At 41.4% G+C, this 25,639-nt stretch overlaps 1 protein-coding gene across 4 annotated transcripts in view; it reads right to left on the bottom strand.

Annotated features, from left to right (window-relative positions):
• Nucleotides 1-12,920: 12,920 nt before the first annotated feature.
• Nucleotides 12,921-25,639, bottom strand: part of Pus10 (Pseudouridine synthase 10) — a 361,563-nt gene continuing 348,844 nt past the window's right edge. For all 4 annotated transcript variants that reach the window (XM_067100515.1, XM_067100514.1, XM_067100520.1 and 1 more), the window contains one exon: nt 12,921-13,024. In XM_067100515.1, coding sequence (XP_066956616.1) covers nt 12,986-13,024 — 39 coding nt within the window. In that variant the 3' untranslated portion in view covers nt 12,921-12,985. The remainder of the gene's footprint in view (nt 13,025-25,639) is intronic.

The following is a 25,639-nucleotide window of genomic DNA, read 5'->3' as shown; positions in this document are numbered from 1 at the left end:
TTGGGGAAAACTCACTGGTATGCAAGCAGTTATCTTGCCCAGGTAATTCCTTGGGTGCAGTTGCTCTCAGGTTCCAACTCCTTTTAAACTTGTATGGCCTAGTGGGCTGCGCTCTTGCCTTTCAATTGAAAGACCTGGGTTTGATCCTGATGTGAGTCATACTTACATTCAAACATACTGCATATGTATGATAATCTTATATATATATATATATATATATATAATATATATATATATATATATATATATATATATAATATATAATGTTATAGGATCATCATTATCCGAAACTCAATATTACCCGACACACCAGGACCAGCGATCAAGGCCCAAAAGATATATATATAAATTTTTAAAAAATTGAAAAACCGCCCTCCAATGGTAAGCAATGCTATGCAACCTCAAGAAATTGTTGGTAACACTGCCTCCGCTCAGACCGGCTGGGAAAGGGTTTTGGGGGGTGGGGGAGGCCTCAAGAAGTTTCCATGGTTGGAGGGGTCGGATATCTTGGCGGCATCGAAGAGGAGGGGCAGTAAGGCTGGTTGGAGGAATGTTCAGAGGCAATGTTTTGGAAGGTGAGAGGAACTCAGGAGTGTTTCTATGGCTGGGGGGTGGGGATGCTGTGTTGGATGGGTGAAGAGGGCTACGTAGACCTGACTTGATAGAGTGTCTTTGGTTTCATGTTTTTATGTCTGATATAGTAATTCACATTTTATTAAAGGGTATTTACAATACTGAGAGAGAGAGCAAGAACATTGACCAGGGTATGTTTACATCAAAGTCTTAGCACAGTATCACACACACTCCACTTTTTATTTATATTTTATGCTACAGTATTCTCGTTTATATTTTTCTGTTTTTCTCATTTTTTATTCATACAAGCCAAAATATAAATGCAATCATGTGAGTAGGGTACAACAGAGAGAGAGAGAGAGAGAGAGAGAGAGAGAGAGAGAGAGAGAGAGAGAGAGAGGTGCAAAACAATGAGCAGGAGAATGAGTACTGCTAGTTTATTCAGAATGCAGGCCACTTATAAAGCGGCGTGCAGACATCACACAGAGGTATACAATAGGATTCAGGTGACCCGAGTTCAATTACTCTTGGTATTAACTATAATGGATAAATACAAGTAACATAAAAGGTAAGTTAACAAGAATTGACATAACAACATTCTAACACACGTGCAAAGAAAACAGATTCAAATGAATTGGTAATAGATACATATTTACACAGGAAAAATATGGCTAATTTTGCTTGACCCAATCTCCTAGGAGCGTTATCGAAGAAAACAGGCGGTTCACCATAGAAACCCCGCATAGCGGGGACTTTACAAATACTCCTCCCCACCCAAGACGTGGGTAACGTCTGATTAGATTAGGTATCTGCTGGGCCATTGGAGAGTGCCACGGCTCCGCGAAGTCAGCTGGGGGGTGCGGCGTGAGCGGGAGCGGCCTCACGACTTTCTTTTGGGGTGGCTCGGCTGCGGGGGTGACGGTCCTTGCGGAGGGCGGGCTTGAGACGGTCGACCGACACCCAATCGTCCTTCCCGTGCAGGGCAAGGCGGAATGCTTTGGTGTTCCGCTCAAGCATGCGGAAGGGCCCCTTGTAGGGCCTGGTTAGTGGAGGGCAGACGGCGTTGTTCCCAACGAAGACGTGGGTGGTGGAGGACAGGCTGGGAGGCGTGAAGGTTGCTGACCTATCGGTACATGTCCGCTGGCAGGGGGCGAACTTCCCGACTATGTCGCGGAGCCTCTGGACTGACGGGTTGTGGCGATCTCCCGTGACGAGTTTGCCTGGGACTACGAGGGGCTCCCCGTAGACTTTCTCTGCTGCGAACAGGTCACCACTGGCTCTGGGGGCGGTCCTCAGTCCAAGGAGGACCCAAGGCAGCTAGTACTTCCAATCCTCGGCGGTGCAGCGGGCCATGAGGGATGCCTTCAGGGATCTGTGGAATCTCCCCACCAATCCGTTGGCTGCGGGGTTGTAGGCGGTGGTGGTGTGGTGAGAGGTCCCCAGCAGGTGTGCCAGGGCAGGCCACAGCCCAGACAGGAAGGCAGGGCCCCTGTCAGTGGTTATGTGGTCTGGGACACCGAACCAGCTGATCCAGCTGGAGAGGAGGGCCTTGGCACACGCACTGGCGGTAGCTTCCTGCATGGGCGTCACTTCAGGCCACCTGGTTGAGCGGTCGACGATCGTCAGGAGGTATCTGGCCCCGCCTGATGGGGTAAGAGGGCCTACCACGTCTAAGTGGATGTGTCCAAATCGCCTCCCCGGCTGGGGAAACTCACCTACCCCTGTCTTGTTGTGACGCCCTATCTTGCTGGTTTGGCACCGGATCCACTGTCTCGCCCAGGCCGTCATGTCCTTCCACATACTATGCCAGACGAACTTCTCTGCCAGCAGCTTGGCCGTCATCCTGCCGGAGGGGTGGGACAGCCCGTGGATGACATCAAACACCAGACAGCGGCAGGAGACAGGTACCAGAGGGCAAGGATGGCCGGCACTTACATCACACAGTAGTGCTGGCCCCCCGGGGGTGAGGGGCACGTCCTTCCACTTGGGGGACGTGATGGCGGTGCTGTAGGCTGGAGTCTCTGGGTCGGTGGTCTGTTCCTGGGCGAGGTCCTCGTAGTTGATCCCGAGTTGCACCGGGCTGAGCTTGATCCTGGAGAGGGCATCTGCTACAGGGTTCTTGCTGCCGGGGAGGTACTTGATTGTGCAGGTGAACTCCACAATGGCCGCGAGATGCCGCTGCTGCCTGGAAGAACATGCGTATCCCTTGCTTTGTGAAGGCGTGGACCAGCGGCTGGTAGGCATCCAGATTGTGAAGGGCGTACCCTCCAGAAGGAACTTGAAGTGACGTACCAACCGAAACACTGCGCAGAGTTCCCTGTCGAAGGTGCTGTGGCAGGACTCCGCGGGGCTGAACATTTTGCTGAAGAAGGCGATGGGCTGTGGGGCTCTGGCGACAATCTGCTCTAGGACGGCCCCACAGGCGACATTGTTGGCATCCGTCGTCAGCTGAAGGGGGGCGTTGGGGTCCTGGTGGGCCAAGGATGTTGCCTCGGCGAGGGCGGCCTTCGTCAAGGAGAAGGCCTGTTGCTGGTCGGGTCCCCAAACTAAGGACTTCGGGTGGCCCTTCAGGATCTCCGTCAGGGGGGCCATAGTGTGTGTGACCGCGGGGATGAACCTTCTGTAGTAGTTGACCATCCCGAGGAATTCTCGTACGGCCTTGACAGAGGTAGGGGTGGGGAACCTGGAGACGGCTGCAACCTTTGATGCGAGTGGACAGACGCCCTCCAGGGATATCTCATGGCCCAGGAAGTCAGCTTTTTCTACGCCGAAGGTGCATTTGTTGAACCTGATGACGAAGCCGTTCTCCTGCAGGCGCTGCAAGACCTTTTGGATGTGTCGTAGGTGCTCTTTGGGGGATCTGGAAAAAATTAGAATATCATCTATGTAACAGACGCAGAAGTTCAGGTCCCCCAGGATGCTGTCCATCAGCCTCTGGAAGGTTGCCCCCGTGTTCCTCAGGCCAAAGATAGAGAAAGCAAAGACGTAGGACCCAAAGGGCGTGATGTTGGTGGTTTTGGGGATGTCCTCTGGAGCAACTGGTACCTGGAAGTAGGATTTTAAAAGGTCTAGTTTAGAGAATATCTTGGTCCCGTGAAAGGAGGCCGTGAGGTCTTGCATGTTTGGTAGGGGGTAGTGGTCCTGTTCAGTTGCGAGGTTGAGCTGCCTGTAGTCGCCGCAGGGTCTCCAGGGGGGAGGCCCACGGGCTTGAGGCCTTCTTGCATATGCCCATTCGCTCCACTTCGGCGAAAGCGTCTTTGGCCTCCTGAAGGCGCCAAGGGGGAAGCCTCCGGAACTTTGCATGCGTTGGGGCCCTTCGTCTCAATGTGGTGGTAGATTCTGTGCTTTGCCAGGGCCCAGGGTACCTGGCGCAGTTCGGGCTTGAAAACGTCGGGGAACTCCTTCAGCAGCTGGGCGTACTGGTGTGGGGCGACGGAGTAGATGGTGGGCACGCAGGGGCCCGGCACCAGGGGGAGGGACTGGCAGGAGTCGGTGTCCAATAGACGCTTGCGACCGACATCAACTGCCAGCCCAAAGTGGGCAAGGAAATCCGTGCCCAGGAGTGGGGTCCTCACGTCCGCAACAATGAAGTTCCACGTGTACCTCCAGCCGAGGATGGAGATCGACAGGAGCCTGGTGCCATAGGAGAGGATGGGGGACCCGTTGGCGGCCGTCAAAAAGGCAGCCGGGTCCAGCAGGTGTTTGCGGTCCTCTCTGGATGGCAGGAACACTGACCGAATGGCCCCAGTGCCGACCAACATCATCCTGCCGGAGACGGTGTCACGGACGTAGAAGCCTAATGGTTTTGGGCTCCTGGGTTCCTCTGCTGCCATGGCGGCCTGTTCTGTTGGCTGCCGCCTCCCTCGTTTTTTGGATGGGTGAAAGAGCAGCGGGGTTGGCAGTTCCGGACGTCCTTGCCATACCGCTGGTGGTAGTAGCAAGTCCCCGGTGGATGTTTCTTGTGGTGGTATGCTTCCTGTAGACCTCCTCCGGGAGGGCGTTGATCACGGCGTCTGCTTGCAACACCCCGTCGGTAAGTCCCGCCAGCCTGAACTGCCCCTCGACCCTGTACAGCCATGATGATGGGTTGCTGTGCGTGAAGGGCGGCAGCTTTATGGCGAGGACGGACTTAGTCTGTTCCGTCAGGGCGGGCAGTGCATGGGGAGCAGGTAGCAGCATGGAGGAACACGTGAGCCTTGGCGCGGGCGGGTCGTGCACGAGGGAGATATCTGAGTCCTCAAAGTTTGCAGTTAGCTGTATGTGGGAGGGAATGTCCGCGTCCTTACTCATTATTGTCCTCTTACTTGGAGTGGGTTACTTGCGTCAATACACACTTGGGAGAGCGCGCCATGTGGGTTCGCTAATGACACTAGTGATCTGCCGACGAGAGTCAGCCCACCCGAACACTTTGTTAAAAGCGCCGTATTTAGGCTGTTAGGGCCGTGGGGTAGTTCATGGAGCCAAGACTAGGTCGCCGTATGAGTCCGCTAATGGCTCCGGGGGTCACCACTATAAGAGGTGAAAAATAATGAGCAGGAGAACGAGTACTGCTGGTTTATTCAGAACGCAAGCCGCTTATAAAGCGGCATGTGGACGTCACACAGAGGAATACAATAGGATTCAGGTGACCCGAGGTCAATTAATCTCGGTATTAATTATAATGAATAAATACAAGTAACATAAAAGGTAAGTTAACAAGAATTGACATAACATTCTAACACACGTGCAAAGAAAACAGATTCAAATGAATTGGTAATAGATACATATTTACACAGGAAAAATATGGCTGATTTTGCTTGACCCAATATCCTAGGAGCGTTATCGAAGAAAACGGGCAGTTCACCATAGAAAACCCGCTTAGCAGGGACTTTACAAGCCGAGTTGAAATACCAAGTGATAAAATATTCTCTTGTGCACTGTTATATTTGTGATATTCATACTTAAAATCAACTTGTAATGAAATATTTTACAGTAAATCAAGCAAAGCAAAAAAAAAAAAAATAAACAGTAAATAAATAAATAAAAAGACAATGGCAACACATATGTATGCACACACCAATTCCATGGCATTGGTAAACTTGCTGCAGCCTTTTTGGTTTTGTGTTGCCTATGTATGAAATTTAGATTGTAAATTTTTACGGTGATTGAGATGAAACATCAACAGTGATGAAATATTCTCTTGTGTACTGTTATAAGATGTTTGATAATCATACTTAGAGTCAACTAAAGTTGTAATGAAATACAGTGCAGTAAATCAGGCAAAGCAATAAATATGACATGTATCTACGGATGCAGCACTCATTCGATGGTGTTGTAAACTTCCCGGAGTTTGCTTAGTTTCTTGTTTTCATGTTTATGGTATGGTACATTAATTGATATTTCATTAAGGGATATTTACAGTACTGATATACAGTATAGAGAGAGAGAGAGAGAAATGAGGCAAGTTTACATTAAAGCCTAATAAAGCAACACAAACACACTTACAATATTTTGTTTATATTTTGTGCTATAGTACTCTCGTTAATATTTTTACTGCATTTTCTCATTCTTTTTAGTTTTAGAAACCAAATTATAAATTCAATCAAATCCATAGGGTACATACATATGCATAGTCTTCTCATTCCATGCCGTCAGCGAACCTGGTACAACCTGTTTGGTTTTGTCTTGCCTACATATGAAATAAACATTTTAAATATTTTTACATTGATTAGAGACAAAATATCAACTTTGATCAAATATTCTCTTGTGTGTAAGGTAATCATACTTAGAATCAACTAAATTTGTATGAAAAGTGGTACAGTAAATCAAGCAAAACAAAAACAAAAAATTGTAATACATATGTATGCATGCACTCGTTCGATGGGGCCGTGAAATTCTTGGATTTTTATTTTCGTATTTTCATGTTTATGATACAGTAATTCATATTTCATTAAAGGATATGTACAGTACTGAGAGAGAGAGAGAGGAGGGGGGGGGGGAAGGAACTGAGGTATGTTTACATCAGTAAGCAAACGAATCTTGAAACGGCTGTTTTGTGATTTTGAGGGATTTCACTTTAACATAAAGTATGTTAGTTACCTTTGTATACCTGTTTTACATTTATGTATAAAAATAAAAATAATTCATTTAATAAATTTGTTTCTTTTAGCAACTAAAAAATTATTTTCCTTATTCTTTCAATAGCAGGCTCAATCAGCTGATTCTGGAAATGTAAACATTACAAATGGCAGGACGGTTTTTTTTATACATATTTCAATGATAACATATCAATATAATAATACAGTATAAATGGATTTTAAGTAAAATAATTGTTTCATTACCATTACCTTTATCTTAAATACAGCTGTAATAGCTCATTTGACTGTTGCAATTGGATACTGTGAGTGTAACATCTGGGCTAACCTAAGTCTGTAATTCACACATAGCCTACACATTTTTATCTTGTGTATGGTAATAACTGATATGTAAGTTGTATAAAAATACATTAAAGATCATAAAACCATGGTAGGCTGTGGGTTAACACATGTAGGCAACCTGCCTACTGAACTAAGGAGAAAAAATGAAGGGGTTGCATTTTTCTTGTGTATTTATACTTTACATTTTGTTACAAATATGTGGGGAAAAGGTATATATAATTACCTTTTGCATAAAGTTTTCAGTTTAAAGTGTGATGGTTGTTGTTTATAAGCATACTGAATGTTTACAGTTGTGTGGTAGTGACAAGGTTAAGTGAGGAAGGGTACAGAATGGCCCTTGAACACCCCTAGAATTTTTTACTCGTCATTATTCGGATTTCGCCATTATCCAATGGACCCTTGGCTCTATTAATTCGGACAGTTGATTTAAATTTGTTGAGGAGACCCACTTTCCTAACAAAGATACATAATTGCTCTATTACACTCCTCCCAAAAAATCATAACAAGGATAAAATGTTCTTCTCTGTCACATCCCCAAGAGAGGAAAATATGTCTTAGATCGCCAAGACTGGGACATTTGACCAGCAAATGTCTCACACTCAAGGGGACAATACAATCCTTGCAGAATACTGAATACCTAGCTGGTAAAGTTTCCATCCTTGGCATGTTTAATTGCCTGGTTATATATTTTACTCTAAAAGCAAATAGTTGGGGTTGCTTGGGGTGATTTTCATAAATTTGCCAATGCCTTTCATTTCTGATGCAAATCCCGGTTAAGGACTTGGGGAGACTCTGAAATTTGTACCAGCTCTGAGCCAGCAGATGTTGGTATTGGAGATCCACAGATATCTCACTAGCGTCTAAAAGCATGCTCTCAGTGGGAGATAATTTAAGTGCTCCTGTAGCCAATCTTACTCCTCCATGATGAACTGAATTAAGTATTTTGAGGCTGTTAGGTTTTGCTGAGGTGTAGACTTAAGTTAATTTCGAAAAGACCAAGGCTTTGTAGTCTCAACATCTGAGTTCGGTCAGCAACCCAGGATGTGTGGGACATAACTTTCAGCACGTTCATTTCTTTCAAGCATTGTACCTTAATATATTTCAGATGTAGAATCCAAGTCAGCTTGCTATTAAAAATCAACCCAATAAACTTGTTTCAGCAACACATGGAATTCTCTGCCCATGTATGAACAGATCTGGATCAGGATGAACTCTTCTTATACAGCAAAAGTGCATGGTTATTGCTTTACTACCTGAATACCTAAAACTATTCACTCAGCCCATTTACTATATTATCAATGCAGAGCTGAAGGCAGCGTTGAGCCCTGCCATCCTTGTTGCTACAAAAGATAACTGAAAGGTCATCAACAAAATAAGTATAAGTTACATCTGGGGAAATTAGTTTGGATATCCCATTAATTGCTAAGGCAAACAAGGTTACGCTTAGCACACTTCCTTGTGATATTCCTTCTTCCTGGTTGAATACATCTGACATTGCTGCTCCAACCTGAACCTGAAATAGCCTATTTAAAAAGAAAAAAAAATCCTTGGTAAAAAGAAACAAATTGCCTCTAAGGTTGCATTCATAAAGAACCCTCAGAATGCCATATGTCCATGTTGTAGGCTACCATAAGCCTTCTCAAGATAAAAAAAAAAAAAAAAAAAAAAAAACAATGATATGATGCTGTTCGTAGCAAAAGCTTCACATATTGAAGATCCCATTCTAGCCAATATATCAGCTGTGGAGTGCATACTTCGAAAACCGCACTGAGTCGGAGACAAAGTACCACATCAAATATGTATTCACCATTTTTTCGTGATCTTACACAGATATGATGTCAGTGCAATGGGACAATAATTCTCTGTCTTGAAAGGGTCTTTCCCTGGTTAATCATACAGTATGCTCAATCATTCAATATGTTATATCATCCAGTCCAGGAGCTGATTCACTACACTTACTTAAGGCTGATTCAAATTCCCTCATAATACAAGATACATTTTATTGTTCATTCCTTGATGTATTAAAATCAATTTCTACCTGTTCTTAACCTTCTTTGAGCTGAATACGGTCTGTCATCATTTTTTTTTCCAACATTAGGAAAGTTATTAACTAACACACTTGCTATTACTAGGGATCTGTTAATGGAGGCTGACCGGGAGTAAATTTGCTGCTATTTTTCTAACCCTTCCAAACAAAATTCAGAAGTGTTTTTTAATTTAATGATATCCAAGATTCCTTTCATGCCTATTTCCGGAAATGAGTTCTTGCTTTTCGAAATTCAATTTGGTAATACATTTTCGTCTACAATATCGTGTAAAAGCTGACCTCACAGTTCTACAAGTTTCCTGGCAATTACCAGTCCACCAGGGAATTGGTCAACAGATAAATATGCCTGAAGTCCTAGGTACTGATTGGAGACTTTCCATGGTGGAAAACAGGCTATTTCCTCTTTGAGTGGCAATGAAATGACCACAAAGAGGGTTTTTGCTATTCACATCTCCCAGAAACACAAAAGGGACGTGGGAGCTGTTGAATAAGGGATTTAAATTCATCAAAGGGGAAGACTTCACTAGGTGGTACATAGAGAGCATAACGTATATTTTCTTTGCAAAAGGATCTGGATACCTGTCTCCTGCAGTGTTGACTGGATGCTAACAGGATTTTGTGGGGTGTCATTATGAATATATAAAACTACACCCCCCCTGGCTTCCTACATAATGTTATAATGGGAAAGATAGTTTGTATGCTCTCGTGGCCACAGACATGTATATTACCAATTATAGTCTCCTGCAAAACTATACACACAGGAGACACTTCTGATAACAGCAATCTTAATTTTTCCTATTTAGTCTTAATCACTGGCAGTTCCAATGGACAAAATGAGTGAATTTTACAGATTTTGAGGCTGTTAAACTGGAACCCCTTTTGAGTGATTTTACTTTACTGCCTTGCTCCTGCTATTTTCCAGGAGACTAACTATTTATGGCTGCCTTCTGTCTTAATGTTTACAATGGTTCTGCTTCCATGGAGGAGGAACCTGCCACAGGTGGCGAAGCCTCCCTAGTATCAAGGGTGTTGGGCACCTTTGATGGCATCTCCATTATGGAAACTTCACACCTGACAAAGCTGGTCCTGCTTGAGGAGAGGTGGGAGTGTCAGAGACAATTAGGGCATCCTCTGAAGCATCAGGAGCACCATTCACAGCTGGTGCAGGCTCCAGAGAGAAGCATGCACCAGATACAGACAGTGAAGCCTCCAAAGAGGGCGACCTACCAGGTATAACTGGTGTAGCCTCCACAGAGGCGGGTGTGCCAGCTATATCTGGCACAGCTTCCAAAGAGGCAGAATGCCAGAAATCACTGGTGCAGCCTCTGAAGAGGCAAGAGTGCCAGAAATTACTGGCGCAGCCTCCAAAGCAGCACATGTACAGGTCGCCACTGATGTCCCTTTTACGTTACCAAAGGAAGGACCTGTGGTAGCATTTACATTTCTTCTTCGGTTAGCTGCAATACTAAAAAACAATATTCCTGGTCTAACATGCTGGCTTAGTACTTTCTGTTTAGTCTCTGAATGTTGTATTCAGTTACCCTTAATGTCTGGATTTCTTTTTCCATGATGTACACATCAGAGTTTTTTGAAGAGGATAGATGATTATCTCTACAATGTATACTGTACATTTTGCTTCTTTATAACATACACCATGCCATGGTTCACTACGCTTAACACACGTGACAGGCTTGCCTTGCACCTTCTGCCTACAAGACCCTAACATACGGCCATAGGCTATTCTTAACAATAAAATCATTATAGTGAACCCCTTCCATAGGAGAGAGAGAGAGAGAGAGAGAGCTAGCTTTGCCCGGGTAATAAACCGGTTTTCTGCCCTCCTTAAGGGTTCACCCTTCCATAGGAGGGAACCTCCTTATATAGTGAACCTTCCCAGTGGCTATAGCTCCCTAACCCGGTTTTCTTGCCTCGTTATAGTGGCAGAGAGTTATGGCACTTACGGTGCTGTAACTTAAGAACATCAAGCGTAACCCAGAACCAATTTTATGATGAATATATCTGAAAAAACCCGGTTTTCTTGCCTCGTTATAGTGGCAGAGAGTTATGGCACTTACGGTGCCATAACTTAAGAACATCAAGCGTAACCCAGAACCAATTTTATGATGAATATATCTGAAAAAACCCGGTTTTCTTGCCTCGTTATAGTGGCAGAGAGTTATGGCACTTACGGTGCCGTAACTTGAGAACATCAAGCATAACCCAGAACCAATTTTATGATGAATATATCTGAAAAAGCGCTGTAAGTATGGAATGCTGTAGACCAAGATAGCCCTAACCCAGGGACTACCTGTATTGTAAGTTAACCTTAAAACCCAACCATGCTGCCATTATTACATTAGGTAAGCGAGTAGAATTGAACGTAATAGTTTAATTTGGAAGTGGAGCTAAGGCTCCAATGATCGTCTTCATTCTTTCAACTCTAATGACACCGTGATATTTTAATCTACAAATTTCTCTTCTGAGTATGTCATCAGTTGGTGTGCAAATATCATTCCCTTGGTGTGATTCCAAAAAGCATTTACTGAGCAGTCTACTTTGACTCCTCCAAGATGCGATAATGCTTTGAATTTTTCCCATTCTTTTGCTGAGGCCAATTCTGTTTTCAGTTTTCCTCGACCTTCAGATGATATCTTAAGCTCTTGGCCACAAAACTTCGCAATGTCTCTGTACACATTAAAAATGTCACAATTAGTATCTTCCAGATTAAAGGTCAAGTGTTTATCATAAATATTTCAAATACATTTCTGGTCAATTTCCCTTTGCCCGTGCTGAAGCGTAAGGTTCCAGTGTAATTACGCTAGGTTTCCTAGCCATGTCCAAACACAGGTTTTCAGAGGAGGGTGCTGCAATCATCGTCTGTGCCAAAAGGGTATTTCCAAGGGGTCCAGGGGTACTCAATAATTTATTGCTACTTATATCAAATTGAGAAAAAAAAATAAACCTGAAAATCTTGGAAAGATATCAGCCTTTCATGGAGCTTATTCTTCCACCAATGGCACCAGTAGGAGCCGACTTCCAAATGTCTGTCCCCTGCCCTACCCCACAGGGGATGGCACAACACAATTAGGGAGGCTTAAGTGTAAGCCAAATCTGCTTGTTGAGACCGAGAGTATTACAAGAATACAATCATCCCCACCCTAATCATATGAGTAGCATCAAAACATCCCCAGAACCAGTAACACCAGAATCATATGAGTAACATCAAAATATCCCCAGAACCAGACCACCCTTGGAATCCATGGCCCAGCTCTGCAGAATAGTTCCACCCTTGAGCTATCAATGTGATATCTCTCAGGTCCAAACATTATCAGGCAGTTGATGACCCTACCACAGTTCCTATTAATAACTTCAGATATAAACCCCGGTCCCAGGTATGATACCTTTTCATATTTATCAGGCCAAATAATTTTACCAAAAGCGGAAAATTCCACTAGGATTAACCCAAATAAATATGGACTCAAACCTGGAAACAAATTCTAGGGGTCCAAGAGCCCCCTTACCACGTCAAGGAAGTCCCACGTCGAGGGAGTTAAAGGGAAAGAGGAGTACAGACTGGGGCTTTCCCTACCTGTCAGTACTTAACTACCTTCCCAATAAGTATGCATGGCCGTTTCCAGCTCGAGCTTGAAACAGCGTCCTGTGTAAAGAACTGCAGGTTTGTATACAAGGAAAAATACAAATTACTTTTAAATATTTAATATGTTTGAGTTTATTAACACTGGATTTAAGTTTTTGTTTTTATGAGTTTCACTTTGCAGTCAGGATTTTGAATTTTAAGAAATAATCCCAAAAGAATAAATTTTCATTACACAAAGAACGTCAAAAATCAAGTACTTAAAATTGTGGGCATTGAAAAAAAGACGTTTCATTTATGAAATGTATTTTGTTTTTACCTTATAAAACCTTATCCTTTCCCCTGTGATGAATGTCATTCGCTGCATTTGGGTGGCCAGTCTAAGGCAACTCTCTGTAACATATAAAAAATTAATAAATTAACAAGCAAGCTGGCAAAGAACAAAACTGAAGAGGACCCTAACTGGAGAGTGGAATTGTTAACTCAAAATAGGCTGAATTCACCATCTCCATCTCCATCTCATCACTAACACAACAGTTTAGATCCTCATCACAATTAGATCTTAAATGGTAGCAGGTTCATATCTTAAGTATTTTTCAACGTAAGAATTTATACTGAGAATTTACAACTTGAAAGAACATAAATTTTTATTTTATATCAAAAATACATTTTGCATATGAAAATTTGTAAACCATTACTACTGTATACTGTACATGAGTTGATGAAGTATACTTTTTACTGAGGATAAATAAAACAAGTAAACAAACAATGCGCCGAATTTTCTTTGGTACCATTGAATTTTCTGTGCAGCCTTAAATATAATCAAGGCAATCGAAAATAAATCTATCTTTCGCTGGTCTCCATATCATTCTGTATGACCCGCAGCTCATGAAACTATCAGCCAGCCATGGTGGCCTGAGTTTTGCGGTGCCAGAGGCATGATCAAGGCTAACTTTAACCTTAAATAAAATAAAAACTACTGAGACTACATGGCTGCAATTTGGTATATTTGATGATTAGAGGGTGGATGACCAACATACCAATTTGCAGCCCTCTTGCCTCAGTAGTTTTTAAGATCTGAATGCAGACAGAAAAAGTATGGACAGAACAAGTGCAGATTGACATGGCCATCTCAATAGTTTTCTTTTACAGAAAACTAAAAACCAGTCTTCCTTATTTATATTTCTCAGTTACAGTTTGTTTACTGCAGTGAAATTATGACACAGTTTTCATAAGCCGGGCACTTTCCTACGATACAAACCTGACTTACCCCAGCAGTAGGCCATGTGTGGCACACTGTCATTGATACTAGTTAAGATTTTTTGCAGCATGCCTTCGGCCCCTTGCTCCTTTTACTGTACCTCGCCTCATATTCTTTTTCTACCATCTTACTTTCCTCCCTCTTCTATCAGTTGAATCATTGTGCAACTGAGAGGTTTTCCTTCTGTAATACCTTTCAAACCTTTTACTGTAAATTTCCGTTTCAGTGCTGAATGACCTCATAGGTCCCAGTGCTTGGCCTTTGGCCTAAATTCTATATTCAATTCACTTTAGTTCTTTTGCAATGACCCCTCATTTCCAGCTGCACTGCTTTCTGCCCTTTACTTTTCATTTGCTCCCTTTAGTCTCTTCTGACCTGACTTTCTAAATTCTTTAACTTTACCTTGTTCAACTTTCAATTCTCTTTCAAGAAACCTAGCCCTATGAGAGTCTAAAGGTGTTTATTATTATTAATATTATTACTCAAACATTTAGAAGAGAATTACAAAAAAAGTGCTTTCCAATGGAGCTTTGAAGAATATTTTGGCAGTCCACAATGTTAATACAGTACTGTAATGAAAAGAGTATATGTATGCACGAGAAAATGGTTTTTACTAACAATTAGCTGTACCACAACATCATATGTGGGTGAGGCCTGGAATCAGTCTTTAGAACTTAGTAACAAGAAATAACTGGTCAACTGGTGGTAGGTGGGTTAATGGAGGAACTCCCATTCACTTGCTGTCATCAAGTCCTATTTTCTATATATATATATATATATATATATATATATATATATATATATATATATATATATATATATATGTGTGTGTGTGTGTGTGTGTGTGTGTGTGTGTGTATACACATACTGTACATACATAAAGAGTAACCTCTGTTCGTCCTCAAAAGGAGTTACTCTCATGGTCCCCCAGGGGCTCCATAAGACAAACCAACCAATCTCAAAGAATTCTCTTATAGTTGGTGTACTGTAGGTGAGAACAGCGCTTATTGGCACGGTGACGGAATATAATAGGCTCAAGAAAAGGGCCCTATCTCTTTGGTTCTCCCTTTATCCCTCACATGGATGTGGCAACAGTGCGGCAGTGTTGCCAGATGGGCTAGTCTACATTTCCCTGTTTTGGTCATCAAAATTTCTCTTTTTCACCCAAAATTTCCCTGTTGTGTAAGTGCTTTTTGTGTGTGTATATATATATATATATATATATATATATATATATATATATATATATATATATATATATATGTATGTATATATACACATACGTAATGTTATACGAGTAAATGGTACTGTACACAGTATATATGAACAATATTCCTCTTAAAATGTCCATCCTTGCTCATTAACAAATATTAGCTGTCTCACTTCACACTAAAGAAAGACTTTTAATTATGGTAAAAGAAGTTTTTCTTACCTTTGGTCTTCTGAACTATCTTCATAAAGTGCATCTGCAGCCATATGTTTGAAATGAGTCAGTTTTATTTTAAAATCATCGCAGGATGCATTTCTGCAAGTTTCCTTAGCATGGAACAATCTAATTAAGGCAAATGTGTTTAGCTGGATTCTCATTTTCGTCTTCAATAGGTTTACCTGGGAGAAAACCCGCTCAACAGCGGCACTAGAGTGCAGCAGAAGACATAGAAGGCTTTTCATAAGGTATTAAGCAGGGGGAACATTGCTGTATCATCACCCTTCTTCATATTGCCCACTTTAAACCAAAATTGACCCATGTCTTCATTAGGTTCTAAATGTGTTTCTGTATTGCGTAGTAATCGCCACTCACGATCAAATTCATTTATGTCATTCTTCGCTACTAATCTTGGAAAGAAGGTGGCTAATGGGGCAATTGCATGGAACTGATTTTGATGAAACACTTAAAGGATCAATTGCACTAAGGCTTCTTCCAATTTTTTATTATCTAACTTTCTTCTTTTAATGAATATGAAGCCTTCGAGTAAAATTTCCCTGTTTTCCTTTGTTTTTAGATATTTTTTTCCTTTTGGACTCAAAATTTCGCTAAAACAGGGAAATTTCCCTGCATCTGGCAACACTGCCTGAGTGCGGAGTTCCCAAAATGGTTACGAAGGTATTATTTGGATATTTTTTAAGTTAGGCCCACGTCTTTCACAAGCTGACCAAAATTATACAAAATGTTTGAAATTGGTAAAATTTGGATACTATTACTGGGATTTTTATGACAATGAATACCTTTTCAATTTCTTGCATTTTCCATTTTTTAATTAACCTTCAAATGCTTTGTTATCGTATTTACCAAGATGATTTTCACCCAATATTCACGATCGTTTACAATATGCCTTTTTCTGACATGAATAATAGCCAAGACCACATAACATATGTAAAACAGAAACGGAAGACATCAACCTTATTTCCTCAAGCAAAGGTACGATGTTTGCTTGTTCTATTTTCCTTTGGCTGCCAACCAGCAAAGGCATATACCTTGTTCAGTACATGAATGATTCACGGACGAGATGGACGATCGTTCGATACACATACTTTATTGTTTATGGGTTATTCAGTTTGGAAATTGTGTGGTGGCGTTATGCCTATCGCGAAAAAGTTCAGTGTACAGGATTTTTTCACTTCAAACTCCCACCGATTCTATGGGGCTCACAGAATGGCGGGAACTCACTAGACAAGGGTATGTCATAAACACGACTGTTATCGCACATTTTGTTGAAACGCACGTACGGCCGCAGTACAGTATGCAACGTCATGTTTCATCTTGTCACTTGAGTGAATTGTTGTGAGTTTGGGGTCCTTAAGCCTGAGTAACTAAAAATAGATTAGCCCAATCAACAACCGCCTGGACAGGGAAGTGTGACTGTCGCGTGCTTGTCTCTGCCTTGTTGTTCCAGGGATCTTGTTCTTAGAAGACGTGTTTGTTTGGACTTCTAAAGGTTTGTGTAAGGTTAATAACTGTGAGTGCTCCTGTGTGGTTGTAGTGAGAATGACTGGGTAAGAATAACTGTTTGGGCGTTTGTATACTGCGGTGGCATTGCATTAGTTGTGATTAAATTTCAGTGGTTTCTTTGAGGTTGAGGGCAGTTGTGTAGCCCACCTGTTTCGTGTTGCAGGTACAGAGATTGCAAGTTCGTTAGTGTGTGTTTTTTTTAGGGGATTTTGTGTTTTATATGTAAGGGTGTTGAGTTGGTTTTATTTTTGTAAATAAATTGAGAAAACCTGGTATGTGACTCGTTTATCCTTGCATGGGGACCAAGTCACTTTCGTAGATTGTGGGTTGATCATGCAGTCCATCGACACAACGAAAATACAGTGACGTCTGTCGAGGAAATTCCCGACATTTTAGTGGTCCTTCGAACTGGATCAACACAAATGCTAGTCCCCCGTGGGAGGTTAGGTGAGGCATGGTATTCAGAGTTTTGGTGGTAGGGCACTCACAGTTGCCAGCCCATTTGCCCGAGAATGAGGGCGTAGAAATTGAAATTTGTCTTAGGCCCGGAGGCCTGATAGCTAGCCTAGAATCTAGCGAGCTTCCCTTCTGGAACAGGAGGTGTAATTTGGCTGTTGTGTACCTCGTGGGAATGATTTAGGTAGGGAATCTGCAGATACCATGTGGGATAGACTCAAGGTGTTCATTGAAAGAGTCAGGTCGATCACTACAACTGTGGCCATTTGTAATGCTGAAGAACAGCCATATAGCGCAATGAACCATTTTCGTATAAATCCATCCGAATACAACGCCCGAGTAAAGACTCTGAACACGAGAATCCGCCAGTATTGCACGTAGAAAACATTATGGCGTACGCCACATTCCAATGAACCCCGTAGGTTACCGAGCCGGAAGAACGTCCGACCACATGCACTCAGAGGCGTATTCTTGAATCAAATAATGAGACTCATCCAGGGCGAGTGAGTATGCCAGAGTTAACTTGAGGACAGGGGGCTGTGTATTGCTTTTAACTGTTTGGTGAGAGTAACGTAACGTAATTTGGGCTGGCTTCATTTCCTTCTAACCCCTTTGAATTGTTTGCCAAGTACCCTCCTTTTTTCACCAACAGATTAAGTTAACTTAAATAAGTAGTCACCCTCCCACACATTCACAAAATGGTGGCCAGCAACGAAGCCCAAATGGAAGCCATCTTGGGCCTCCTAGATGACAATCTGGTACGTGCTCAAGGGATACTCATCAAGTCACATCATGTCACTGTGTATCAGAACTTGTTGAACAGAATTCAAGCTGATGAACAACAGTTGAGAGCTTTGTATATATCTAACACGAGCAAATTAGAAATATTAACACATGATCAAGTTGCAAACCAACCCACAACCCGATTGCCTAAATTGAAGGAATTGCCTCTGCCCACATTCAAGGGAGAAAAGAGCGAGTTCAGTAACTTCCAAGAATTATTTGACATACATGTCCATAAATGCACGGACACTGACGACGAGGCAAAGTTCACGTATCTGTTGGGATCCCTAGGCAGCAAACCACTTAGAGTGGTGCAATCTCTAAGTGTAACGGCGGGAAATTACGAAGTAGCGCGGGAGTTGCTGAAAAAATATTACGCGAAGGACCATTGCTCTCTCTATGCCGAAATGTAATTGTAAGGAATTAAATGCCTTCAGTATTGAACTGACCATACTGATCGAGCAAATCAAGAGACGGAGTGGGTCTGCATTAGACCAAGGAATGCTATGGACCTTAATTTGTCAAAAAAATTGTCTCAGGAGTGAGTTTATGAGGAAGTCGTTGCGTATTTGCGAAAGTGTGATTTTGATCTAAATGAATTGTTCACTGCACTTGATTTCCTTGTTCGTAGCATGGAAGATGATGCCCTTCAGAAGGGGTGAAGTCTAGATAACGAAAGGCAGAATCCTGTGTTAGACTCAAACGCTTTATGTAACAAAGCACGTCCATTTTGTAATAGAAATCATTCACCCTTCAATTGTACAAGTATCCTAAAGCCGCTGCGAAGAAACGACAACTAGTCATATTGCAACGTTGTTTTAATTGTTTCACTAAAGGCCATAGCAGTATGACTTGTAGCAATAAAGTAAATTGTAAATTGTGTAATGCCAGACACCATAGTCTCATTTGTGAAGGTCGAAGTAGTGATATGAGACACACAGCAAGTTCATCCAACCAACCTACCACCAGACATTTGCCACCTCATGTATTGTCACAACCAGTAACTAATCAAGGGCAAGAATGCCTGAGGAATAGAACTAACGTAAATTCGAGACACCCAGTCAAATAAAAAAGTGAGAAACAGTGTGTAAATGCCAAAACTGTGAGGAATCAGCCTTCAGTTGAGTTGTCAGTAACCTTGTTGCCTACCGCTACGGCAACTTTGTACTCAAAAGAGGTACCTCACACAGCATGCATGTTTTTAGATACTGGCAGTCAATGCAGCTTTATTTCTAGTTGGCTGGCATGCAAATTAAAGTTACCTGTCATCAAGCACATGGCACTGAACATTGCACCATTTGGGTCTCAAGTAGTAAAGGGAGAATTTGATGTAGTCGCGTGTCATATCCATCTGGGAGAGAGGGTGGTCCACACAAAGTTAGTAGTACACGATAACGTGAACACTCCAATCCACCACATCGGACTCATCAACGTAAGGAATCATTTGCAAGAGAAGGAATGGGAAATGGCTGATGTTGAAATTAAAGGGGATGTGTTGAAGAATGTAAACTGTTGACTGGGGCAGATTATTTTAATTACTTTGTAATTGGTATAGATAAAATTGATGGGGTGAGTGTTTTTGTCACACACAATGGGATCACACGCCTTATGGGAGGGTACCTCAGTGGGTTTTGCAGGGAGTTAACGCAGCTAAAGTTTGTACCTTGAGGATATGTAGAATAGTAGAATCTGAACCTAATGTAGACGTCTGGTGGAGGTTGGACACAATAGGAATTGCGCCACATGAACAGTTTACGATCTCAGCACGTGCTGCCGCTAACAAAGTTATTGAAAGTATACAGAAAACAGAGCAAGGTTACCAAGTTAGTCTGCCTTTCTGCAGGTCAGACAGACTGAGTGACAACTATAACATAGCCCTCACCTAATTGCATTCGTTAGAGCAACATTTCGCAAAAGGTATCTCCCCAATTTTGGCGTTAAAAAGGAAAGTCTTACGACACCTCTCCACAAAGTTTTCAACGCATCCTCCAAGGCTAAGGGTGAACTTTCACTTAACGATTGTTTGTATTCAGGGCCGAACATGGTCGAGCTATTGTACGATTTGTTGATTTGTTTCAAAGAGAAGCTATAAGCTCTCACGTCAGATATCTCCAAAGCCTTCCACCGAGCAATCTTAGACCCTCGAGATGTAAAATACGCACGTTTTTGTGGAAAAAGGTAAATGGGCTGATTGTAACATATGAATTCAAAGTAGTTGTTTTTGGGGTCACAACGAGTCCTTATCTACTCCAACAGGTACTTAGAACTCATTTAGAAGAGAGGGGAGGAGAAGAATTAATTAGATCCTTTTATGTAGACAGTTTTTTGGGTACCTATACAACCTTGGAGGAGATGGAGACGAACTATGCCGAAGTAAAAACCTTGCTAGACGAAGCCAACATGCCACTAACTGGGTGGGCAAGTAACACTGCAGAATTCGATAGAAGGATTGGAGGGAATGAGGCAGAACAGATATCCATTCTAGGGATGCGTTGGGATAGAGGGGAAGATTTGTTGAGTCTAAAACCTTGCAGGGGATTAGAGTTGGGAGGGGAGCAGGAGCTCACGAAACGTCGAGTACTGTCCTTGCTAGTGTCTAATTTTGATCCTCTATGGTTGGTTAGTCCTGTGTTTGTAAGGGTAAGATGTTTTTGCAACCTTTGTGGGAAAAGAAAGTAGGTTGGGATGAAGTATTGAGTAAAAGCAACCAAGAGAAAACTAAGAAGATATTGGAACAGTTTAGATTGATTCATGAGCTAAAGCTTAAACGGGGAGTCAAGGTGGGGAACTGTGAGCTGCATGTGTTTACTGATGCCTCTAGCAAGGCGTATGAAGCTGTAACATACTTACAAAGGGAAGAAGGGGAAAGTAACATCTTGACATCTAAAATGAGGGTGACTCCAAGGAAGCAGGCTAAATGAACAATTCCCAAACTCGAATTGCTAGCCTTAACTTTGGGGTTCAGGTTAGGCCAGCATTTAAGCAAATTGTTAGACATTCAGAATGTAACTGTGTGGACAGACAGCAAAGTTGCCATGGCCTGGGTAGACAGCAGGGAGGGAAATAAGAATACATTAATTTCGAATAGGGTTGGGGAGATTAACTCTATTCAGCAGGAGTGTGGATTTGGTCTCCAGTATGTCCCCACCAATTGCAACCCGGTGGACATCTTGACCCGGGGGGCGAGCTCTGAGGAATTGGAACGCCGTTGCCTTTGGAAGGAAGGCCCTGACTATCTACACCAGCCTGGAGAACTAGTGCCACCTGTAAGCAAAGTTGCTGTAAGTGACCTGAGCAACATCTCCATAACTGCCGCCCTTAGAGAACTGCGTGAAGCAGGAAGCCTGTCCGAACCTGCCGAACTCTGGCACCTACAGGGAAGTAGGGTGGATTTCATGTATGTGATGAGAGTAATGCAATATGTATTAAAGTTCATGCATAGTAGCGCTGATCCATTTTTTAAATTAGTTTACCTTGAGCAAAGGCACCATTTCCAACTGTGTGATCGCTTGGAAAATGGTGTGCATGTACCTAAACACATTGATAATTTCATTTGTCAGTTGAATTCAACTTTGAGAGAAGGTATCACTCATTCTAGTAATCGATTGTTGAACAATGAGTCATGTAAAAGCCAGCTGGTGTTATTGCCCCATAAAGTAAGACTAGCTGTGCTTTATCTAGAGAACCTTCACGTAACACATTTGCACTGTGGTGTAAATATACTAATGACCCTTTACCGGCAGGAATGTTGGACGCCAAGTTTGAGATCATTGGCCAAGGGCGTAGTAGGAAGGTGCAGAGCTTGTAATATCGTCTTCAAGCCTCTTCTATAACGACCGCCACCTCCTCCACTCCCAGCTGACCGAGTTCGACTACTTTGCCCATTTGAGAAAGTGTGAGTAGGCCACACGGGCCCTTTGAAGGTTACAGAGGGGGTAGGACACTTCATCATCACTTGTCTGGTCAGCCATGCAGTATACACTAACTACTGCAGTGGGCTTGATGCTGACACCTCTCGTGTTGAGTGAGCACGAGGCTGACAAAGAAGAAAGTACTGGAATGCAGGTAAGAGAGCAGAGTGATGATAGTGATAATGACAGTGAGATAGGTAATATCATGCACCAGACTGGTAGACTAGCGATCGATGATCGAGAGATAGCTAGTGATAGGGATGAAGGTGATGATAGGCAGGATCAGAATGAAGTGTTGGAACAGACTGCATCGAGGCCAAGAAGAAGAGCTGCTACTGAGCAGAGACAGAGACTGGCAGAGTGGATTCGAGATGGAACTGTGTAATAGTTAGCATCGTAGCCCGAGGCGAACTGTGAAGTGTGGAAGTCAGGAAGGGATTTGAAGGCGTAGGGTCGTAGGTGAGTGTGCCTCAGTATGCGACAGGAGCAGTTACTAGGGGCATCCACAGTAGTGAAGGAAGTGTGATTATCTGATTGTACCTCAACATCACCCAGAGGAATGAGTGACAATTCCTCCCAAGACTCCACAGGAGCAATTGTGAGTTCGTATGAACCAGAATGAAGTGTGCGAAGTCGCACAAACCACGACCTGTACGCTGCTAGTCATATTAGCTGCTATGAGCCCTAATTATGTGTCATCAGCTGCTGTGAGCCCTAATTATGTATCAACAGCTGCTGCGAGCCTTAATTATGTGTCGTATCAGCTGCTGTGAGCCCTAATTATGTGTCATTAGCTGCTATGAGCCCTAATTATGTGTCATCAGCTGCTGTGAGCCCTAAATATATGTCATATCAGCTGCTATGAGCCTAATTATGTGTCTATCAGCTGCTATGAGCCCTAATTATGTGTTAGGTCAGCTGCTATGAGCCTTAATTATGTGTCATATCAGCTGATATGAGCCCTAATTATCAGTTGCTTTTTCAGTCTCCTTTAGGTACTTTCTGAAGGTCAGTTTATCTAACAACATCAAACTCCTATAACAGTCTTATTTCCATTATTTGACTTTCGTTCTTTGCATCCAAATCATTTATATGCTTACGATTTAAAGTCTGGCCTTGTATTACATAAGAGAGCGAATTAAGTGTATGTAGCTGGCATTCTATTTCTGTTTCCCAAACTGATCTCTCTCTCTCTCTCTCTCTCTCTCTCTCTCTCTCTCTCTCTCTCTCTCTCTCTCTCTCTCTCTCTCTCTCATGTCCCATCTTTCTCGCTTAGCAGTTTGTTAGTTCTCTCTCTCTCTCTCTCTCTCTCTCTCTCTCTCTCTCTCTCTCTCTCTCTCTCTCTCTCTCTCTCTTGTGTCCCATTTTTCTCGCTTAGTAGTTTGTTAGTTCATTTCTCTCTCTCTCTCTCTCTCTCTCTCTCTCTCTCTCTCTCTCTCTCTCTCTCTCTCTCTCTCTCTCTCTCTCTCTCCGAAAAGTAAGGTGCATATATATATATATTATATATATATATATATATATATATATATATATATATATATATATATATATATATATATATATATATATATATATATATATATTTATACAGTATATATATATACACAGTATATATATATATATAAATATGTATAACTGAATCACGAAAATATGGAACGTGATGAATATATAAATAAGTCCTCTGAGGAATAAGTTGCACCCTACCAGAGGACTTAGGATATGTTCAAATGAGTACCTGGATAAAGAATTTAACACGATCCGCCAACACCTAACGCAACTGCTCTATCCACCACACATTATCGAGAGGGCTATTAACAAAGCGAATAAAATATACTATAGAGGTCCCACTCACAACAAACAAATAGATTTCAACAACAAAATAAAGCTTCCATACGATGAAAACATCCAAAAGGCCACCGAACAACTCAGTTCTAATAATCCTTTCATTTTCCATTATCCCAAATCCATCGGAGTTCGCCGTTAACGTATACTTAAATAACAAAAAGGAAGAAGCCGGAGTTTACAAGATACCGTGTAGCAATTGTCATGACATCTATGTAGGCGAGACAGGTAGATCGCTCTCGCAAAGAATAACAGAGCACAAAAGATCAGTACGTTACACTTCGGAGAGTTCGGGAATTTTCCTACATATCAGAAATACAGGGCATGTCATTAACTGGAGTGGGGCGGAATTGGTTTTCAAGAGTAGCTGTCCGTACAAAAGAAAGATGCTGGAATCTGCTATCATCAATCAAACCAACAATATGAACCTGTCAGGAGGACATTGGAAATCGGACGCCATCGACACCTTAATCCTCAAACCCCTCCTGAAGAAGATGACCCAAGAAACGCGACCGCCAGATCCATCGCCAAACGGGAGCTAATGAGGCCAAAAATCACTAGGGAATTTGGTCATTCTCCTCCTTCTTAAGAAACGCCACCTCCATAACATCGGAGGCCTAAAGCCACACCTTCATGTTTTTTTATATATACCATTGTAACTTTCCACCTGTCCATATTCTACCAGTGAACAGGGGCACAGAAACAAGTGCCCGAAATATATGGTTTCAATGTTTAAATAGTTTTATGGGCCTTCTTATTTTCATATATATATATATATATATATATATATATATATATATATATATATATATATATATATATATATATTATGTATATATGGGCATATGTATATACTATATATATATATATATATATATATATATATATATATATATATATATATATATATATATATATATATATATATATATATATATATATATATATATATATATATATGTATATATATATATATATATATATATATATATATATATATATATATATATATATATATATATATATATATGTATATGTATATATATATATATATATATATATATATGTATATATATATATATATATATATATATATATATATATATATATATATATATATATATATATATATATATATATATATATATATATATATATATATATATATATATATATATATATATATATATATATATATATATATATATATATATATATATATATATATATATATATATATATATATATATATATATATATATATATATATATATATAGTGTATAATTTTTATATTTTGAAATATATTTAAACTTCCCTTGAGATTTCAAAGGCTCCCTCACCTGCTGTTATATATTTGAACGCCATAAAGCTGGTTTTACCAAGTAAAATCGGGAAAACTGAGAGGATTTCATGCAAAAAAACACTGAAAGTTATGGCTGGTGCACAAAGGGTCCTTTTGTAAAAACTATAACTTTTCATCTATTTCGAGCAACAAACCGTTGTGGTTTTCTTTACGTTGTATAATATTAAAAGTTTTTGGTAATATTTATAAATATGGGCTCACAAGTTTTATTGCAATTGGACTAGTTGTTGTCCAAAGTTGGTTACTAATATAAGTGGAATTGAACTAGTATTGAAACTTCCCCAAGAAAAAGTAGTAAAAGTTTAGTAAGTCCAATTTCACTCCGGTTTATAAACTCTGGAACTAAAATGCATTAATCAGATAAAAAGCTGATATTTTTTTTTCATTTCACTACGTTCGCTTTTCAGTCCTTAGGAAGAGGTTGCTAAACCATCCCACGAC

This window comes from Macrobrachium rosenbergii, chromosome 56 (assembly GCF_040412425.1).
Source record: "Macrobrachium rosenbergii isolate ZJJX-2024 chromosome 56, ASM4041242v1, whole genome shotgun sequence".
In the NCBI taxonomy this organism is placed as follows: Eukaryota; Metazoa; Arthropoda; class Malacostraca; order Decapoda; family Palaemonidae; genus Macrobrachium; species Macrobrachium rosenbergii.
This window is presented reverse-complemented; position numbering and strand designations above follow the sequence as displayed.